The sequence below is a fragment of the Ahaetulla prasina genome, chromosome 16, assembly GCF_028640845.1.
Source record: "Ahaetulla prasina isolate Xishuangbanna chromosome 16, ASM2864084v1, whole genome shotgun sequence".
In the NCBI taxonomy this organism is placed as follows: domain Eukaryota; kingdom Metazoa; phylum Chordata; class Lepidosauria; order Squamata; family Colubridae; genus Ahaetulla; species Ahaetulla prasina.
This window is the reverse complement of record NC_080554.1, coordinates 10,955,064-10,976,878: the sequence shown is the minus strand read 5'-3', so window position 1 is coordinate 10,976,878 and position 21,815 is coordinate 10,955,064. Positions and strand designations below refer to the sequence as shown.

The following is a 21,815-nucleotide window of genomic DNA, read 5'->3' as shown; positions in this document are numbered from 1 at the left end:
AGGATGGTAGAGGACAGGAAGGCCTGGAGGAATGTTGTCCATGGGGTCGCGATGGGTCGGCCACGACTTCGCAACTAACAACAACAATCCCTGAGGGCGTGCCGGGAAGAGCGGATGGGCGCTCTTAAGGAACATTTGGTGACTCAGGCCGTAAACATTGGTTTATATGCGTGGGTGACTCAGGCAGTCAACATTTGTTGATGTCCTTTTAGCATGAAATTAAGCCTAGCAGCTGCTCAGACAAAGCCCTGGAGCCCCCTGAGCCTATGTTGCAGCAGCCTTCCCCAGCTGTTGCACCCTCCAGATGGGTTATAGGCTCCCTCCTCCCCCAGCCAGGCTGCTGAGCGGGGGATGATGGGAGGGGAAAGGTAGCATTCCCTGGAGGGCCGCAGGTACCACACCTGCGCACGGCGGAAGGGTGTTTGTCATTGGGTTGAGAAATGCATCAGGTTTTGGTTTGGCCTTTCGGAATCCAAGGGACAGAGGTTAAAATTTCTCTTTGCCCCACCCTAAAGAGGAAGAAGCTGCCTGCGAGTGAGTTTGACACATGTATACACACACAACACACACACACACACACAGAGAGAGAGAGAGAGAGAGTGGCCCTTTTGTTGGATTTCAGGGGGCTTTTTTTCTTTTTTTTCCTATCGAGAAACGAATGCAAGGATGGAACAAGGGGGGCTGGAAAAACCAGGCTGGAAGTGGTAAAATTTAAAATTTAAAGAGAATGGAGTGAAGGTGAAATAGGTGCTGTGTGATTATATGTTGTAATTTGCTTTTGTCTTTCTTTTATTTTCTTTTTTCTTTCTTTTCTTTCTTCCCTCTCTCCCTCCCTTCCTCCCTCTTTTTCTTTTCTTTTCTTTCTTTCTTTCCTTGCTCTCTCCCTCCCTTTTCTTTCTTTTTTCTTTCTTTCTTCCTTTCTTCCCTCTCTCCCTCCCTCCCTTTTTTCTTTCCTTTCTCTTGCCTCCCCCTCTTCCTCCCTCTCTCTTTCTTCCTTCCTTTCTTTTTCTTTCCTCTCTCCGTTCCTCCCACTCTTTCTTTCTTTTTTCTTTTTTTCCTTCTTTCTTCCCTCTCTTCCTCCCTCCCTCCCTCCCTCCCTCTTTCTTTTTATTTTTTTCTTTCCTTTCTCTCTCTTTCTCAATCTCTCTCCTTGTAGATTGTAAAAGTCAGTGAAACAGAAAATAAATCACTGTTCACTGAGCTTAGCATAATCTCTGGGTGAAAGAGGTTATCAGAATTGTGGAAGAGTGGCAGGTCTGACAGGGGGTTTGCTCTCAAGAGCGAATTTTCCTGGATTTATGACCCCACCGAATTCCACTCCTTCCAACTTCAGCACGCCCCTGTTTTTATCAGGGAAAAGGAGAGGAATGTCGCTTCTGCTCTAGAGGACTTATTAAATTGATTGATATTCCAAGCAGACGGGAATTTCACAAGCGTTCGAACTTTGATGCAGAATCAGCACGGCAAGTACCGACTCCCTTTTTGAAACTTGAAACCTTTCTTTGTCTTTGATTAATTGACTTTTAAAATGGCGTCTGAAAGTGAAAGTAAATTTTTTTAGTACGATGAAGCAGCATTATTTGTGGATTGTTACAAACGGAGTTTTTTTATACTGAAAGGAGGGAAGGAGAGTTATTAAGTTTGAATTCCTGATTCTTTTGAAGACAGAATGGCAGCTAAACCTTTAAAGCCTTCTGGAAGAAGGGGATCTGAACCAAGTCTTGAGGAAATATTGAAAGAACAATTAAAACTTTCTGAAGATAGGCAGAAAGAGATGATGGAGAATTTTAATGCAAAAATAAGAGAAGATATTCTTATGGCAGTTCAAGGCCTACTCCTATTCCTATTCCTATTCCATTCCATTCCTATTCCTATTTCTATTTCTATTCCTATTCCTATTCCTATTCCTATTCCATTCCATTCCTATTCCTATTCTTATTCCTATTCCTATTCCTATTCCTATTCCTATTCCATTCCATTCCTATTCCTATTCCATTCCTATTCCTATTCCTATTTCTATTTCTATTTCTATTCTTCCCTATCCTATTCTATTTTTCCCCCATCACACCTCTCCTTCCCTGGCCCTCATTCCAGTTAAGCACCCTGAAAAGAGCCGCAGTGGGGCAAGAGATGTGTGGGGGCGGCAGCCTCTTTGCCACAGGCCTCCCACTCCTGATAAAGGGAGAAGGCTTCTGGGTCTTACGCTCAGGTGGGGGTACACAAACTCCTCCCTTCCCCAAATGCTGGGAAACCAGCTTGAGGATTACAAAGGGGCTGGTGCCAGCGTTGCCGAGCGAAGCTCTCCAAGCGCACCTGGATCCCAGCATCTTCTCCAGGCAATGCTGGTGACAATATTCCCCCCCTTACCTGGAGGAGAAGAAAATGCCGATTTATGAATACTTTTTCAGCTCAGCAAATCAGGTTTTCCGTTTTATTTTGAACATCTCCTTCCTCCCCCACCCCCCCACCACCCACGCTTGTCGGTTTTTCTACTGGCCTCTGACACCAAAGCACATGCCTGCACGAATAAGCTGGAAAGCAGAGATGGAGGTGGATCCCAAAACTCTCACCCAGAGCAGGTTCCTGTTTGCAGGAGTTCCTGGGGGCAGCTCTGACAGGCAGAGATAAAAAGAAGGCAGGGAGGCAGCTGAAGGCCGCCACGAAGATTGGCCAGAGATGGGAATCCTTCCGCTCCGTTAAGCTGTCCCAAAAATGCTTTTCCCACCCACCCACCAAGAAACAACTGGACTTTCTGGGTTTTGTTTTTTCTTTGAAGACGTTTCACTTCTCATCCAAGAAGCTTCTTCAGCTCTGGACCGGATGGCAAGGAATGGAAGGATTTATCCTCCTTGCAGGCAGCTGGTGATTTGTGGGGGAAACAAAACCACCACTTCACAACCGCGTGGCTCGACATAGGAGAACAAACCCGGTCAGGACCAGATTCGGCGGTCCATCCGCGTTTTAAAGACAAAGGCGGCTTTTTTTTAAAGGCAGCAAAGTCCACATTTTGGACAGAGAGGACCGCTGGTTTGAAAGAAGGGTTAAAGAGGCCATCTAGGTCCAAACCGGACAGCCCCTCTCTCAAGATAGGGGGAGGGATATACAACATCATCTGTCTCCAATCTACAACACAAGTCCTTACAACAGTTCCAAGAAGGCTCCACACCCATTCGCACCACTCAGGTGACCCTGAGGACGCAGAGAAACCTCCAAGGGGCCTCAACGATTCTCTAAAAGGATGCCAAGGACCAGCTGCCTGCAAGGAGTGTAAATCAGGAATGAAATCCAACAGGTTCTGACAAGTTCTGAAGAACCGGTAGCGGAAATTTTGAGTCGTTTGGAGAAATGGCAAATACCACCTCTGGCTGGTCCCAGAGTGGGGTGGGAATGGAGATTTTGCAATATCCTTCCCCCAGGAATGGGGATTTTGCAGTATCCTTCCCACTGGAGTGGGGAAGGAATGGAGATTTTGCAGTATCCTTCCCACTGGAGTGGGGAAGGAATGGAGATTTTGCAGTATCCTTCCCTCTAGAGTGGGGAGGGAGTGGAGATTTTGCAATATCTGTCCCCTGGAGTGGGGAGGGAATGGGGATTTAGCACTATCCTTCCCCCGGAATGGGGTGGGAATGGAGATTTTGCAATGTCCTTCCCCTGCCACACCCACCAAGCCACGCCACACAGAACCGGAAGTAAAAAAAAAAGATTGGTTTTCATCCCTGGTCTAAATCCTTCCATCCTCCACCATTCAGTCAGAACCGAGGAAGCTTCTCGGATGAGAAGCGAAACGTCTTTCAAGAAAAACCAGAAAAGTCCAGTTGCCTCTTCAGAAAAAGCCCCTTTGGGACAGCCCTGGAGGGCTGAGAAGGTCCAGAAACAGTTAAGCCGGTGCTTCTTCAGGATCGCTGAAGGCATTTGCAGAATGTGAGGGAGGGGGCAAGGCTACAAGATGAGAGAGTCGGGCCCACACATCCACGCACACACACACATACACGCTCGTTTTCCTCGTTGCTCTCATGCCGTCACGGCCTCCCTGGTCTCACACCTGGAGGAGGGGAAGTACAGGTAATCCTCAATTTACGTCCGCAACCGAACCCAACATTTCTGCCGTTCGGTGAGAAAGGTGTTGATTTTTTAAAAAAACGTTACGCCTTTTTCTTGCCGCATTTCTTAAGTGCAGTTCTTAAATGACGTCACACGGTGGTGAAGTGAATTTGGCTTCCCCACGGACTTGGCTCGTCAGAAAGCCGGGACGCCACAACCGTCACAAACGTGAAGCAGTGGTTAAGCATCCCGAATGTAAATCGCGTGGCTGTTTGGGAGGCTGCCCGGGTTATGAGGGTGAGAAAATGGTCACGAGTCACTGTTTTCAGGGCCGAGCGGTCGGTAAACGAACTGTTTTAAATCGAGGACTACCTGTATAAAACTCAACCGAAGAGAGCTTTGTTAGAGTTCCGTTGAAGGCGGCGTCTTCTTCTCGGAGCCTTCGGCCTCTCCATGATCGGGCGTGTGGAAAGCCACGTAGGGACACCGTTTCACGTTGAGGCAAACCAGTTTTTGCAAGCTGGCCGTGTTCACGATTCGGAAGCCGGCGGCGCCCCCAAAAGTGCTGGGCTTCCAGTATTCGGGGGAGCAGATGGGGTTCCCCAGAAGCCCCTTCAAGGAGAAGGGAGCCCCCATCTCGATCATGCTTTCTCCAAAGATGCTGTTGGGGTAGGTCTTCTCCACCAACAGGCCCAGGAAGAATTCCAGAGCGTCGATGTCTCCATACATCTCCTCCAGCTTGGCAACCATGTTCTCATCATCTGCACCAAGGGGAAGAAAAGAGGTAGACTCAGCCTTCCGTCCTTCCGAGGTGGGTAAAATGAGGACCCAGATTGTTGGGGGCAAGAGGCTGATTCTGTAAACCACTCAGAGAGGGCTGTAAAGCACTGTGAAGTGGTATATAAGTCTAAGGGCTATTGCTATCTATCTATCTATCTATCTATCTATCTATCTATCTATCTACAGTATATCTATCTATCTATCTCTATCTATCTATCTATCTATCTATCTATCTATCTATCTATCTATCTATCTATCTATCTATCTATCTATCAACAGTATTTCTATTATCTATCTATCTATCTATCTATCAGCCATGGTGGCACAGTGATTAAAATGCAGTATTGCTGGCTAAGTCTGCCCACTGCCAGCAGTTCAATCCTCCCTGGCTGAAGGTTGACTGGTCCTTCCGTCCTTCCGAGGTAGGTAAAATGAGGACCCAGATCGTTAGGTGCAAGAGGCTGATTCTGTAAACCATTCAGAGAGGGCTGTAAAGCACTTGTGAAGCAGTATATAAGTCTAAGGGCTATGGCTATTGCTAAGCGGTTTACAGCATCAGCCTCTTTCCCCTAACAATCTGGGTCCTCATTTTACCCACCTGGGAAGGATGGAAGGCTGCTTAGTTAACATAGCTCCAGTAACATCAAAGTGGCAATTTTTTTTTTGTCACAACATTATATACAAGCACATACAATGAAAGGAAACAATACGACAGGAACAGTAGGCACTTTCATGCTCTTATGCACGCCCCTTATAGTCCTTTTAGGAATGGGGTGAGGTCAATGGTAGACAGTTTTTGGTTAAAGCTTTTGGGAGTTTGAGAAGAGACCACAGAGTCAGGTAGTGTATTCCAAGCTTTAACAACTCTATTACAAAAATCATATTTTCTGCAATCAAGAATGAAGCGGTTAACATTAAGTTTGAATCTATTGTTTGCTCTTGTATTGTTGTGATTGAAGCTGAGGTCGTCTTTAACAGGAAGGACACTGCAATAGATGATTCTGTGTGTTAAACACAGATCTTGTTGAAGTCGGTGGCGTTCTAAGTTTTCTAATCCCAGGATTTCAAGTCTGGTGGTATAAGGTATTTTGTTGTTTACAGAGGAGCGGAGAACTCTTCTTGTAAAATATTTCTGGACTCGTTCAATTGTATTAATGTCAGAGATGTGGTATGGGCTCCAGACAGGTGAGCTGTATTCAAGAATAGGTCTAGCAAATGTTTTGTATGCTCTAATGTATGTTAGTAGTGTAGAGTTAACTTCAGATCTAAGTCTGTTTGCTTTGCTTTGCTTTTTTTAACCAGCAGAACTTTTAGTTAAAAAAAAAAACCACCAAAAAACCCCCAAATATAGTAATTTACAAAGCAACAGGGAAGTTGCTTTAAAACTTTGGCTTTTCTTTTTTAAAAACTGCAGTCTCGTCCGAGCAGGAAGTCTGCCCAGCACCTAGCCTGTCCTGATGATGGTTGCATCACTCTGGGGCAGAATTGGTTTTTTTTTAGCAGAGCAGAGCAAAGCCAGCTGTCTGGAGTTGTAATTTCGCTGTTACTCTTTGTGTACTGCAAAACGCTAAGCGAAATTCCTATCTTCATCTTCATCTCTGGTTGGTGCCCGTTTCTTGGCTGGTGGAGTAAGACGAGAAGGAAAAAGAAACAGAATCTGAGATTGAGATAAACTTGAGGCCAACTCTTAGAACATACAGTAGCAGCCCAAATTGTGGAAACCTTTTGGGAAAAGTGTATGTTTGAAGTTTGACGGCTAATTACACCACGTTTTTTTTCTTTTGTTTTGAGTTTCAAGATAATCCTATTCCACTGCTCTTCACCCAAGTGAAAAACTTTGGAGACCTTCACCCAAGTGAAAAAGTTTGGAGCCAACCAGTGGAGGCTGAGGTGAGGCCAGGGCCATTGGGGAGTGAGGTGCGGACTCCAGAGCCTCCAGAGACTGATAGTAGTGAGGCAGAGGAACAGGAGCAGCCTGTTCCTAATGCACGCATGAGAAGAGCTGCCAGAAGGCAAGAGCAGCTCAAGCAAAGAGGAAGACTTGGGAGTAGGGCCAAGAGATGATTGGCCCCTCCCATAAGGCTTAAAAGACCAGCAACGGCATTTGGGCTCTTTGCCGGAAAACAACGTTGATAGCTTTGTCTTGTTGCATTTATTTTTGTATTAGTGTCTTCTGAACGTTTGCCAAGAAAGGCCTTTGGCAGTTTGCCTAATTGGACCAAGGTTTGCGATAGGACTGAGGAATTTGTGTTGGGAGGAATTTGCTTTAATTTAGTTGAAAGACCCTGGGAATGAAGGCATTCTCAGCTGTTCAAATAAAGTTTGTTTGTTTTTTCACAGACTGAGATTCCTACAACCTACTTGGGCCTGAGTCACAACAACACCATCTCAAGGGGGCTCCGGTGACTTTGAAGTTTCTTCTGGGGAAAGTACCTGTCAGTTCCCGGAACGACGTGTACGGCTTAAGATGGAATCTCTTCCGGTACTCATTAAACGGCTGGAAACGCAACAGCCGCGATTCCTTGATCGTTCCAATTGCCACTTTGAGAAGGTTCTTGTTGATATTTGGCTTCCCACCGATCTGAAAAAGAAAACCAAAGAAGTTCCTTTGTCAATATTTTTTTTTTTTAAATTGTCCGATATAGACGGGGTCTTTCGATCTAGGAAGTAGCAGTATTTAACTTCATAAAACATATGAGGAACGGTTGCAGGATTTGGGTATGGCCAGTCTAGAGAAAAGGACTGGGGGTGGGGGATGACATAAATAAATAAATAAAATGACATGATAGCAATATTCCAGTATTTGAGGGGCTGCCCCAAAAAGGAGGGGGTCCAATTCAGTGGTGCGATTCAGCCGGTTCAGGCCGGTTCGGACGAACTGGTAGTTAAATTGCTGGGCCCCGCCCCGCCCCTTTCCAGGAGTCTCAACATGCCCGATTTTGGCTCCCAGGTAAGTGCAGGGAGGCCTACTAGGCCCAAAATGGGGCATTGTGGGGGGGTGCGTCCATCCCCCCCCCATGGCCGATTTTTGCTCCCAGGGGGGTGCAGAAGGTCGAGTGCTGCCTATCACACACACCCTGGCCACGCCCATCCAGACCCAGGTCATTGAGGCAGAGAACCAGTTGCTTGAACCCCACAGCTGGTCAAATTATTCTCCAAAGCACCAGAAGGCTGGACAAGAAACAGTGGATGGAAACTAACCAAAGAGAGAAGCAACCTGGAATTAAGGAGAAACTTTCTAATAGTGAGGACAATTAACCAGTGGAACAGCTTGCCACCAGAAGTTGTGGATGATTCACCTCTGGAGGTTTTTAAGAAGAGACTGGACAGTCACTTTATCTAAGTGGATGTAAATTCTCCTGCTTGAGCAGGGGGCTGGACTAGAAGACCTCCAAGGTCCCTTCCAGCTCTATTCTATTCCGATTCTGGTCTATAGCCTGAGACATTCCTTCTCTTCCAGCAGAACATCAACAAACTCTTCAGTGTTGAACATGAAGCCAGAAAAATCTTTCAGCTCTGAACACCAAAGGATTCTCCATACTTTTAGAGGGGGAGTTTTCGATAAATTACATTTTAATGCCCCCAAATAAATGACAAATTAGATTTAAAAAAAAAAGAACGTGTGAGATCTTACGTGTTATCCGAACCCTCTTTAAGAAAAGAGATATGGCGGGGGGAACAACTTAGATCAATCAAAATAGAACTGGAAGGGACTTTGGAGGTCTTCTAGTCCAACCCCCTGCTTAGGCAGGAAACCCTCCACCATTTTGGACAAATGGTTATCTTAAAAACTTCCGGTGTTGGAGCATTTGCAACTTCTGCAGGCAAGTTGTTCCATTGATTAATTGTTCTCACTGTCAGGAAATTTCTCCTCAGTTCTAAGTTGCTTCTCTCCTTGCTTAGTTTCCACCCATTGCTGCTTGTCCTGCCTTCAGGTGCTTTGGAGAATAGCTTGACTCCCTCTTCTTTGGGGCAGCCTGTTGTGTCTTGCCCACTCTCACCGCAGCCGGGGTCTTCTTATCTGCTTCCGAACGCTGAAGAATGTCCTAGTGTGCCTCCCGGCCCCAGCCCTGGCTCCATGCCCAGACAGGCTGAGGAGGAGGGGGCACCTCCTGGCCCCAGCCCTGGCTCCATGCCCAGGCAAACGGAGCAACTAGACCCCTCCCCCTCCTCCATAGCATGTGAGCCTGAGGAAGGTCAATTACCAACAGCTGCCGACTGGAGTGACCCTCGCTTCAGAAGAATTGATAGGCGGCGGCGTCAGAAGGAAGGGAGGGGCAGGGCTGGATAAGTGCTGAGTCATGGAGCCACACCCCATGGCCTATATAAAGGATCTGCTTTCTGGCAGTCTCTGAGTCAGGCAAAGTCGAACATATCTTGCTGAAGTCACTTTCTGGTCTCCTGCCTGTCTTGAGGACTTTGCTAGGACTTTGGCAGAGCTGCAGAGGCAAGCCTGATTCGGATTTCCCTAACCCAGCCTTCAGCGGAGGAGTGGGACACGACACAGCCCCTGAGATATTGGAAGACTGCTATCATGTCTCCCCTAATCCTTCTTTTCATTAAACTAGACCTACCCAATTCCTGCAACCGTTCTTCATGTTTTACCCTCCAGTCCCCTAATCTTCTTGTTTGCTCTTCTCTGCACTCTTTCTAGAATCCACATCTTTTTTACATTGTGGCGACCAAAACTGGATGCAGGATTCCAAGTGTGGCCTTATAAAGTGGCCTTAACACTTCCTGTGATCTTGATTCTATCCCTCTGTTGACGCAGCCTAGAACTGCGTTGGCTTTTTTGGCAGCTGCAGCACAGTCTAATCCAGCCCCCTGCTCAAGCAGGAGACCCTGTACCAGAGGTGCTATTCAGCAGGTTCTGGAGAACCGGTAGCGGAAAAATTGAGTAGTTCGGAGAACCGGCGAATGCCACCTCTGGCTGGCCCCAGAGTGGGGTGGGAATGGAGATTTTGCAGTATACTTCCCCTGCCACGCCCACCAAGCCACGGCCACAGAACCGGTAGGGGGAAAAAAATTGGATTTCAGCCCTGCCCTGTACCATTTCAGACAGGTGACTGCCCAGTCGTGTCTTACAAACCTTTCGTTTTCATGATCAAATAGGATTCTCTGACCCGGAGACAAACGGTCACTCCAAAGGTGGCCCATTTGGAGAAGACTGGCTGGATCCAACTGTCCTCTCCTCCCCCAGACCCCCCCCTCCCTCCGCCCCAGATCTGGCCATTGACCCACCTGGCCGGCTCGCTGTTTGGAGAAGGCCTCTACCAGGGTCTCTATGCTGTAGTGGGTGAGAATGGTGTTGTTGAAAAGAAACTGGTCATAACTGTATTCTCTATCTGGCAGCTGGAAGGAATCCGGCATCAAGGCATGCCAGTGGTAGAGCTGGTTGAACTCCAGAGCGATGCGGTTCTGGTACTGGAACTGGGCCCCAAAGAGAAGCTCGGGCTCAAACATCAGCTTCAGGTGGTAGCCGCTGAGATGCTGGACGTAATCCTCAATGACGATTTTGATCGTCTCACCTGGAAGGAGCGGAAGGTGGGAGGAAAGCCCCTGTGAGAGATGCAGCTGAGACTCCCTTGTTGTCAAGGGTATCAGAAATTACAAGTTGGGATAGCCCACAACAACAACATCAGCCAACGGGAACTGTTTGGTGACAAAGAAACAGGATCCATTGTGAGCCGTGTGAGGCGGCTCGGAGCCCGGGTGTGGCTTACTTAGCCTGACTGAACTGTACAGTGATGGGCTCCTCCCGGTTTAACAACCGGTTCGGGGATTGCGCACACGTGCACAGTTTGAAGAAGTCTTCACTTCCGGGTTTATTCGGAGAAGTAACACAGCTGATTCGCGCTCCAATCAGCTCTGCCGCACGAATCAGCTGAGGAGATAAAGGTAGAAAAATAGCACGGGTCCCATCTGATCATCGGGACAAACCGGTTCTCCTGAACCGGCCTGAACCAGTAGAACGGATCTGTGTATGTATGTATATGTGTATGTGTATATGTGTGTGTGTGTGTGTGTGTGTGTGTGTGTGTGTATATATATTTGTTTTCTGAGGTTTTCACGGGTGTTCGTATCTAGGTCTTTGGTTGTTCGGGTTTTCTCCCGTGTAAAATTGGAAGTGTCTTGGCGACGTTTCGACGAAGTCTCATTCGTCATCATTGCTCCCAGAAGCACGAAGCTGAAGCCTGAAGATGACAAATGAGACTTGGTCGAAACGTCGCCAAGACACTTCCAATTTTACATGGGAGAAAACCCGAACAACCAAAGACATATAGATAGATAGATAGATAGATAGATAGATAGATAGATAGATAGATAGATAGATAGATAGATAGAGATATTCATTCTGAGGTTTCCGCGGATGTTTGTATGTAGGTCTTTGGTTATTCGGGTTTTCTCCCGTGTAAAATTGGAAGTGTCTTGGCAACGTTTCGACGAAGTCTCATTCGTCATCTTCAGGCTGGTGTTTACAGCTTCGTGCTTCTAGGAGCAATGTGTGATCGCAGCTGTTTCTTCCTTTTAACTCCTTTAACACGCACACACACACACACACACACACATATATATATATGAGTTGTTTTGTCCTTGCAATATAGCTTCTGTGATTTCTGCTTCTGCTTCTTGCAAGAGCTGCATGGGTATTGTATACATGTATCATGTTTTATATTATTGTATTCATTTATTCTAAATAAATGAATCTTGCTGAATTATTTACTTGTGTGTTGGTTGGATTGCTGCAAACTCTGGCCACTGGTAGCCACGGTTTTAAGGTGACAACTCAAGTTGGAAATGGCAGTGGCTGTGAAGGCATTTACCATATCTTCTGTACTAGCTATGAGTTGGGAACAATATTCACATAAGGTAGAGGTAAAGGTTCCCCTCGCACATACGTGCTAGTCGTTCCCGACTCTAGGGGGCATTGCTCATCTCCGTTTCAAAGCCGAAGAGCCAGCGCTGTCCGAAGACGTCTCCATGGTCATGTGGCCGGCATGACTCAACGCCAAAGGCGCATGGAACGCTGTTCCCTTCCCACCAAAGGTGGTCCCTATTTTTCTACTTGCATTTTTTAGGTGCTTTCGAACTGCTAGGTTGGCAGAAGCTGGGACAAGTCACGGGAGCTCCTCACCCTGTTACACAGCACTAGGGACTCGAACCGCTAAACTGCCAACCTTTCAATCGACAAGCTCAGCATCTACTATTTGCATAATAGTAGCTTATCTACGGCGCCTGTTTGGGACTTCCGGTCAATCCCAAACTCTACGACAGGCGACTAGGACTGCCTGCAGCCCCCAAGTCGCCCACCTGTCAGAATGAGCCGGGCGGTCTGGAAGAGCTGCTCGTCATCCCAAGTGGGGTGTTCCTTCTTCAGCAAGTCGCAGACACGGTTGTGCTCCCGAAGCCAGAGGGTGGCATACATCAGGAGGCCCGGGAGAAGACCGAAGACCTCCTGGCCCGTGGCAAACCTTTGCTCCGGAGGGGTGCCTTGTGGGTAGATCATGTGCACGGCAGCTTCCCTGATTGTTGGGGGGTACATTTCTCCCTTCATCAGCTGGGGAGAGAAGAACAAAGGATGACAGTTAGGAGAATGGAAGGGTATCAAAGAAGGACTTCTAGGCCAGCGGCCATAAAGCCAGTGGTGAAATGCTACCGGTTCGCACCGGTTCAGGCGAACTGGTAGTGATAAAAACTGCCGATTTGGGTGAACCAATAGTAAAAAAAAAGCTACTGGTTCCTTGGAACTGGTATTTCCGACGATCAGCTGTGCCGCACGATAAAAAATCGCTAGAAAGCAGGAAATCACGAGGCACAGCTGTTTCTTCCCCTCCCTCGCTGTTCAATTTACCTTCTCAATCCTCCTTTTTCCATGCAAGGTGCGCATTTGGCATGTACTACGCGTTTGGTGCGCATGCAGCATGCTTTTGCTGTGCACCATCCACATGTGCACAAAGAGTGCGTGTTTGGCATGCATCCGCGCATGCGCGGCCAGTGAACCAGTGGCAAACCGGTTCAGATTTCAGCACTGCCCCAATCTTTTGGGCACCAGGGGCCGGTTCCATGGAGAGCAGTTTTCCTGCAGGTCGGAAGGGGCATAGTTTTGTGCACTGCCTGCATCCCACAGATGGGGCTTTGCTTGTTTGCGTGGCCCGGTTTCTAGGCATGCTGTGGATCGGTGCCGGTGGATGGGCCGGGGGTAATGGGCACCCCTATTCTAGGCTGCCCCAATCATTGCCATCGATTGTTCTGGATAACACCTCAGACAAGGCTGTTATCAAACAATTGACATCCCACCAAGGGTTAGAACTTCAGAAGTCGTCGGAGCTTCATCCCTAAGATGTCAACGTTCCAGAAAACCTCTCCTGCAGAAAAGACTCCGAAGCCAACATCTTTCAAAGTTCTTCCAAGAAAAGACTGGACTGCTATCTGTCAGAAATGATGTAGAGCAGTGATGGAGGACTTTTCGGCCCCGAGCACCCAAACCGGGATGTGCATGGGTGCCAGAGCGCCAGAAACCCGAAGATCAGCTGGCCGGCGTGCATGTGGATGCTGGAAACCAAAGGACCAGCTGGCGATGGCATGCGTGCCCGCAGAGAGGGCTCTGCATGCCACCTCTGGCGTACGTGCCATAGGTTCACCATCACGGGTGTAGAGTCTCCTGCTTGGGTGCGGGGTTGGATTAGATGACCTACAAGGTCCCTTCCCATTCTGTCAATCTGTAAAAGATTCTTAGCTTTGGGGGTTTGCTGTGCCCTTACACATTTTTTGTCCTGTGTTTTATTTATTGCAAAGAAAACACATCTGGGCAGGCAAAGGAGGGCCCTCCCCGTTGCTAAATCCACACACACACACACACCCAGAGTAGAGAGGAGACAGGCAGGGAAAAGCTGGGAAGGTGCCAAACTTTTCTTCCTCTTGGAATCCATCTGCCATCATCCCTTGCTGGCTGGGAACGAGAGACAGAGTGGTCCGGCATATGGGGAGGATTGTGAAAGGGGGGGGGGATATTTGCCAGCGTGCCCCATAGCGGAGATTCATTTTGGGGTGTGTGTGTGTGTGCGGTATGAATTCCGTGGCCAGGAACAAAATTTTCATCTTGAGTTTTTCATCAGAGTTTTTCACAGGCTGCAAGAGAGTTTTGTTCAACTTTCTTACCTGGTATTTCAGCTTCCCGTCCTTGAAGAGGCGTAGCTGATGTTGGCGTTCCAGGTTGTCTCCGTAGATGTGGCCAAGATCCACCTGCAGGAAAGAGAAAACGCAACAGGGGAGTCATTACTTGATCTCCCTTGTATCTATGTGAGCATGTGTGTCTGTGTGTGTGTAAGAGAGAGAGAGAGAGAGAAAGAGGGAGGGAGAGAGAGAAAGAGAAAGACAGAGAAAGACAGAGAAAGAGAGAGGGAGAGAAAGAGAAAGACAGAAAGAGAGGGGGGAGGGAGAAAAAGAGAAAGAAAGAGAGAAAGAGAAAGTCAGAGAGAGAGAGAGAGAGAGGGAGAGAGAGAGAAAGACAGAAAGAGAGGGGGGAGGGAGAAAAGAGAAAGAAAGAGAGAAAGAGAAAGAAAGAGAGGGAGGGAGAGAGGAAGAAAGAGAGAGCGAGAAAGAGAGAGAGAAAGAAAAAGAAAAAGAAAGAGAAAGTCAGAGAGAGAAAGAGAGAAAGAGAGAGGGAGAAAGAAAGAGAAAGAGAAAGAAAGGGAGAGAAAGGGAGAGAGAAAGAAAGAGAGAGAGAAAGAGGGAAAGAGGGAGAGAGAGGGAGAGAGAAACACAGAGAGAGAAAGAGAAAGAGAGAGAGGGAGAGAGAAAGAGAAAGAAAGAGAGGGAGGGAGAGAGGGAGAAAGAGAGAGCGAGAAAGAGAGAAAGAGAGAGAGAAAGAAAAAGAAAGAGAAAGAGAAAGTCAGAGAGAGAAAGAGAGAGAGAGAAAGAGAGAAAGTCAGAGAGAGAAAGAGAGAGAGAGAAAGAGAAAGAAAGGGAGAGAAAGGGAGAGAGAAAGAAAGAGAGAGAAAGTCAGAGAGAGAAAGAGAGAGAGAGAGAAAGAGAGGGAGGGAGAAAGAGGCACGGTTCCTTCTGCAAAAGGTGCTTGGAGTTTCGATGGTCATTTCTTGAAGGTGTGTTTGTGGCAAAGCTTTCACAAGACACGCAGAAGGCCAGATTTTGTTTGTGTGTGTGTGTGTGTGTGTGTGTGTGTGTGTGTGTGTGTGTTAATCTGTTCGACTCTGAAGAAGGAAATAAGTTTTACCCACGCTGTTTAGTGCTTGGTTCAAGAACAGCCAGTGGCCTAAGCCGAGCCCCCCTCATCCACCACGAGAAATGTTGGGGACCCTTGAATCAATTCTGGATCTGCCCTCCCCAGGAGCCTCCCCACCAGACCTAAGACCTGAGGCCCCCAAATTCCCCTCTGGGGGGAGGGCCTAAGCGTGGCCCTTCCCCACCTCCAGATTTGCCCACAACAGCCTCACAGCCAGGGGAGATTAAGGTCGGGGCCCGCCCGCTTCTCTCCTCACCCCGTGGCCCAGAGCCCAGGTAAACCCGCGGCCCATCTTGCCAAACGTCTTGAAGAACTGATGCGTGAAGTGTTGGGCGAAGAAAGAGAACATCAGGTTGGTCCTTTGTGGGTCCGGGTGGAAAGTCCGACGCAGCAGAAGTTCTTCCGCTACCAGTTCGGCTTCTGGCAGCTCCAGTGGTCCTGTAGGGTAGAGAGGAAAGCCCTGCCCAAGCCTGATCTCCTGGCACATGCTTAATCACCCCCCTCCTTTTCCCCCTCCCTCTCCCTCCTCCTCCTCCTCTTCTTCCTTCGCCTCCATCTTCCTGTCTCTGTCCTCCCCTCTTTCCCCTCCCTTTTTTCCCCTCCTCCTCCTGCCCCCACCCCTTGCCAGATTATTCATGAACTGGCAGAATATGGTAACAAGGTCAGCCAAATAATAGGCATAGCAACTAAGTCAGCCAATTGGGAGCTGAGACAGACTGGAGCCAGGGCATGTCTTAGTCTGCAGCTTCTGAGTCTGTGCAGAGAATTGAAACAGAAACTAAACAAGCCTGGACTTGCTTGCCTGCTCTGTGCTCAGATCTAAAATGATGCTAGCCTTGTCTCCTCTGCTGAAATGAAACTAACTGTTCTTTCCTGTCTTGTGCTGTAACTTCTACCACGCTGGAAGAATCAACTATTGGTATTGTACATACATACTTCATCTGTTATTATGTATATAAAGAAGTTTATGAATCCAGCTGAATCAGTTATCTGTGTTATCTTTTGGATTGGATTTTTGCAAGAAACTCTGACACCCCCTCCCTCTCCCCCTGCCTCCCCTACTCCCCAATTTTCTCCTCTTCCTCTTCCTCCCCCTCCTCCCCCTCCTGACAAAAGCAGAGCCAGGCAGCTGGGAAAGGGGTATGGCCCCTTCAGTACCTTTCACCCCCATCGGCGTGGGGCAGTTGGGGGGCACTGGCGGGAGGATGCGGGTGAAGTAGCTGAGGTTGCTGTAGGATTCCCAGTTCAGGTATCCATAGTTGCCGCTGAAGGTGGGCGGGCTGGGGATGAGGTTGGCGCGGGCTGAAGGGCGAGAGGCAGAAAAAGGGATATGGGATTTCGGAAAGAGGGCATGGAGGGAGGAATGGGACTGTTTGTCTTGTACCCTTGGCCTCCCCTCCTTCTCTGCCGGCGTTCCTCCCTCGGGCGATTCTCCGCTGAATCCCGTCGCAGGACTGGCAACTGGGAGAGGCGTCTGGCCGTGGTGCGCCTCTCAAGTCCAACCTTTCCGAAGACATGTGCCCACCCCCTCACCCACTCACCCGTCAACACCACTCTCATCAAAAGACCTCGGAGGAAAGTCCTATTCACGATGCTCCACAGCCAGGTGAAATGGGTCAGCAGGTAATGAACGGAAGACGGGCTCGGCTTAAGGGTGTCGTGTACCCACGTCCAGAATTCCGCTGGTGGGGGAGGGCAAAGACATTAAAAAAAACAAAAACACCACAGATATTTCCCTAAAAATGTCCCTGTCAGTTTTGGAAGGCAATTTTCTTTTTGCTTCTTAACTGCCACATATTTTAGCTGGGGAAGTTGGGAGGGGGTTGTTGTTGGAGCGGTAGAAAGTTAGTCCTAACAACATTCCGTATTCAAGGACTTTTACCTGCGTCTGATGTAGACTGCCTGAAGACTGTATCCAATTGAGTGTAAAGAGTTGATTGGACAATGTGATGAACTTGTGAGTGTGGGGCAGGGCTTGAACTCTCAACTGGGTGCGGAAAACCTGGAAGCTTTCAGTTTCGGGTTTTCCCAGCTGTGCCAACATGACATCTCTAATAAATTGGAACTTTGAGGAACCTCAAGCCTCAGAGCTTTATTTCGTTGGGGGTGTTCCTTGGAACCCTGAAAGTCCCATTTGGAGGATTTACGGAGAAAACCCATAGGAAGCTTCCCTCCTCAGTTCTAGGGAATGAGGTGGGGTGGTACATTGAGGTAGACTGCCTCTGACATGGAGGTTCTATGCCTCTCTCTCTCTCTTTGTGTACCTGCACACAAGAGTCAGAAGCGATACTCACGTGAGCTGCAGTTGGTGCCATAGTATCCCGTCCGGGTGCAATCACATTCGTACTCTTCCGTGCCAACCTGGACGCACAAACCATTGTGTTGGCACGGGAAATAACAGCACGGATCCACTGCAAGGAGAAAAGGAGAAGGCAAGGAAGGGCGAGAAGCAAGAGCTCGGGATTTGTTTGCTGCCAAAACAAAATAAAAATGGGTAGGGCACAAAACTTGACAATGGACAGATCAAGACAGCGCCCAAAGTCATTCAAGTGAGAAGGGCGGTGTGGCAACTTGATATATCAATCGATCAATCAAGACTTCCGTGTAAATAAAAGCTAAAATAACTAGCCTTCAGGATATAGGATATATGTCCTCCATTCTTAATACACTTGGAAGCTTGTGGTTGTTAGTTGCGAAGTTGAGTCCGACCCATCGTAACCCCAAGGACCACGTTCCTCCAGGCCTTCCTGTCCTCTACCATCCTATGGAATCCATTTAAGCTCACGCCGACTGCTTCAGTGACTCCATCCAGCCACCTCGTTCTCTGCCGTCCCCTTCTTCTTTTGCCCTCAATCGTTCCCAGCATTCGGCTCTTCTCCAGGGAGTCCTTCCTTCTCATTAGGTGGCCAAAGGATTTGAGTTTCCTCTTCAGGATCTGGCCTTCTAAAGAGCAGTCAGGGTTGATCTCCTCTAGGACTGACCGGTTGGATCGCCTTGCAGTCCAGGGGACTCGCAGGAGTCTTCTCCAGCACCAGAGTTCAAAGGCCTTCATTCTTTGGCACTCAGCCTTCCTTATGGTCCAACTTTCACAGCCATCCATCGCAACTGGGAAAACCAGAGCCTTGACTATATACACTTCTGTTGGCAGGGTGATGTCTCTGCTTTTTAGTACGCTGTCTAGATCTGCCATAGCTTTCCTTCCCAGGAGCAAGCGTCTTTTAATTTCTTGGCTGCAGTCCCCATCTGCGGTGACCTTGCAGCCCAGGAAGATAAAATCTGTCACTACCTCCATTTCTTCCCCATCTATTTGCCAGGAATTGAGCTGGCCGGATGCCATGATCTTAGTTTTCTTAATGTTGAGTTTCAAGCCAACTTTTGCACTCTCCTTCTTCACCCGCATCAAGAGTAATAAAAAAATTGTAATAAATTCACTCTTTCGGCAGACTTAACCTCTGTCTGTTTTCATGGCAGCAAATGCAGTTTATTAGCCACTGGCCCTCGTTAAATTGTGTCCTCAAACTGACAACTCTGTTGCAGATAGAAACAACTGATTGTTGACCTGTGAGCAGAAACTTGTACAGCAATAGACCTTAGACTTATATACCGTTTTTATACACAGTGCTTTTACAGCCCTCTCTAAGCGGTTTACAGAGTCAGCCTATCACACACACACACACACATACACACAAACCGCAACAATCTGGGTCCTCCTCTTAATACCTCAGAAGGACGGAAAGAAGGCTGAGTCAGCCTTGAAGCCAGTCAGGATCGAACTGCTCGCAGTGGGCAGAATTAGCCTGCAATCCAGCATTTTAACCACTGTGTCATCATGGCAGATAGATAGATAGATAGATAGATAGATAGATAGATAGATAGATAGATAGATAGATAGATAGATAGATAGATAGATAGATAGATAGGGATGGATGGACAGACAACAGACAGACATAGAGAGATAGCAATAGCAGACTTATATACCGCTTCATAATGTTTTACAGTCCTCTCTAAGCCTTGGTGGTGCAGGGGTTAGAGTGCGGTATTGTAGACTACTTCTGCTGACTGCAATTTGGTAGCTCGAATCTCACTGGGCTCAAGGTTGACTCGGCCTTCTGTCCTTCTAAGGTGGGTAAAATGAGGACCCAGATTGTTGGGGGCAAGAGACTGATGCTGTAAACCACTCAGAGAGGGCTGTAAAGCACTGTGAAGCGGTATATAAGTCTAAGTATATAAGCGGTATATAAGTATAAATACCTGACCTTCGGACCTTCCGCCGCAAATTGAAAACACATTTATTTATTCGCGCGGGGCTGGCTTAAATTTTGTTGGTTTTTAACTTTATATTATGAATTTTAATGGGTTTTTAGAATTTTAAATGTTTTAAAGTCTTAGGCCAATTGTGTAATAAGTTTTTTAATTCTTGTTTTAATTGTATATTGTATTGTTTGTTTTTATTTTGGCTGTACACCGCCAAATCTAATTAATAATAATAATAATAATAATAATAATAATAATAATAATAATAATAATAATAATAATAATTGCTATTGCTAAGCGGTTTACAGAGTCAGCCTCTTTCCCCTAACAATCTGGGTCCTCATTTTACCTACTTTGAAAGGATGGAAGGCTGTTTACTTAACATAGCTCCAGTAACAAGCAAGTGGAAAATTAACTTCTAAGTCTGTTTACTTTACTTTTCTTTTTTTAACCAGCAGAACTTTTAGCTTTAAAAAAAAACACCCCAAAAAACGAATACAGTAATTTACAAAGCAACAGGGAAGTTGCTTTAAAACTTTGGCTTTTCTTTTTTAAAAACTGCAGTCTCGTCCAAGCAGGAAGTCTGCCCAGCACCTAGCCTGTCCTGATGATGGTTGCATCACTCTGGGGCAGAATTGTGGTTTTTTTTAGCAGAGCAGAGCAAAGCCAGCTGTCTGGAGTTGAAATTTTGCTGCTACTCTTTGTGTATTGCAAAACGCTAAGCGAAATTCCTATCTTCATCTTCATCTCTGGGTGATGCCCGTTTCTTGGCTGGTGGAATAAGACGAGAAGGAAAAAGAAACAGAATCTGGGATTGAGATAAACTTGAGGCCAACTCTTAGGACATACAGTAGCAACCGAAATTGTGGAAACCTTTTGGGAAAAGTGTTTTTTTTTTTTTTTGAAGTTTGATGGCTCATAACATCATTTTATATTTTTTATTGGAGTTTCAAGATAATCCTCTTCCACTGCTGGAATGGCCTGGGAATAGCCCAGACCTTCACCCAATTGAAAATTGATGGATTTTCCAACTAAAGAAACTTGTTAGTAAGAAGCGACCCAGCAATAAAACCTAGTTAACAGAAGCCATCATTCAATCTTGGTTTCACATTAGAACAGCTGCAGAACTAAAAGACTTGGTTCACTCCATGGGAAGACATAGTAAGGCTGTAACTCATGCTAAAGGTTACCCAACTAAGGATTAACTGACATGGTGACCATTTTTGTATATCTTGTTTTTTTTAGGGTGATCATTTTTGTATAATCTCATTTTTTTCCTACGTGTTTCCCTTTTCTTCTTTATCCTGTAACGGCTATTCTAATAGCTAATCCTTCATAAAAATTATTGCATGACATTCCTGATTAAATTATCTTTCCATTGATATATAATTTTTGCTTTTTTCTATTTTTTTTTAATTGAAAAAGTTTTAAAAAAACAAAGACATTTTCCCCCCTTTTTTCCCCCCTCCCTCCCAGAAAACCCCCTTCCCCTCCTTCCCCCGGCTTCCCGGGTCAATCACAAGGTATTGTTATACATAAACCAAACATAGAATAAAATTTTCCCTTCCAATCCAATTAACCTCATCCAAAGCTTTTCATCTCCCAACCCCCTCCCCATTACATAAAATAACTTTCTAATTATTCAAAGGCAATCTGATATTTCTTAATCTGATATCTGTTTTGTAGATAATCAATCCATTTTTTTCCATTCAATTAAATATCTTTCCTGCGTATTGTCTTTTAAAAAAGCTGAGATTTTAGCCATCTCAGCCAAATTAATGACTTTCAGTATCCATTCTTCTATTGTAGGTACCTCTTCTTTCTTCCAGTATTGTCCAATCAACAGTCTTGCTGCTGTTATTAAATTCAGAATCAGTTTAGTCTCAATCCCTGTACAATCCGTTATAATTCCCAAAAGGAAAAATTGTGGCAGGAACTTTATCTTCTTCTTCAGTACATTTTGAATAATCCACCAAATTCTTATCCAAAAGGCCTTAATTTTCTTGCAAGTCCACCAAATATGAAAATATGTAGCGTCATCACAATCACACCTCCAACATTTCGCTTGGATAAATTGATATATAATTTTATGGTACTACTCCAAAAAAAAAAAAAAAAGTGGTGCTATTCACTGGTTTTAGAAAATACACTTTTCCCAAAAGGTTTCCACAATTTCGGCCACTACTGTAGAATAATAGAGTTGGAAGAGACCTTGGAGGTCTTCTAATCCAGAGGTCCCCAACTGGTCCCTGGTGTCCAGAAAGGTTGGGAGCCACTGTTCTACTCAAACCCCCTGTTTGAGCAGGAGACCGTATCCCATTTCAGACAAATGGCTGTCCCATCTCTTCTTAAAAACCTCCAGCGATGAAGCACCCACAACTTCTGTTGTTCCATTGGTGAATTGCTCTCACTAATAGGAAGTTTCTCCTTAATTCCAGGTTGCTTCTCTCTTTGGTCAGTTTCCAATCATCGTTTCCTGTCTTGCCTTCAGATGCTT

At 46.6% G+C, this 21,815-nt stretch overlaps 1 protein-coding gene across 2 annotated transcripts in view; it reads right to left on the bottom strand.

Annotated features, from left to right (window-relative positions):
• The window catches only part of PTGS1 (prostaglandin-endoperoxide synthase 1), a 37,418-nt gene that overhangs the window by 8,533 nt on the left and 7,070 nt on the right, over positions 1-21,815 (bottom strand). For both annotated transcript variants that reach the window (XR_009152290.1, XM_058159177.1), the window contains exons 4-12: positions 17,359-17,475; positions 16,606-16,746; positions 16,223-16,366; positions 15,321-15,502; positions 13,981-14,064; positions 12,133-12,379; positions 10,063-10,349; positions 7,255-7,402; positions 4,414-4,802 (exon numbers count right to left, since the gene is read on the bottom strand). Coding sequence is in view for 1 of the 2 variants with exons in the window: in XM_058159177.1 (XP_058015160.1) it covers positions 4,444-4,802; positions 7,255-7,402; positions 10,063-10,349; positions 12,133-12,379; positions 13,981-14,064; positions 15,321-15,502; positions 16,223-16,366; positions 16,606-16,746; positions 17,359-17,475 (1,709 nt within the window). In the remaining variant the exon portion in view is untranslated. The remainder of the gene's footprint in view (positions 1-4,413; positions 4,803-7,254; positions 7,403-10,062; positions 10,350-12,132; positions 12,380-13,980; positions 14,065-15,320; positions 15,503-16,222; positions 16,367-16,605; positions 16,747-17,358; positions 17,476-21,815) is intronic.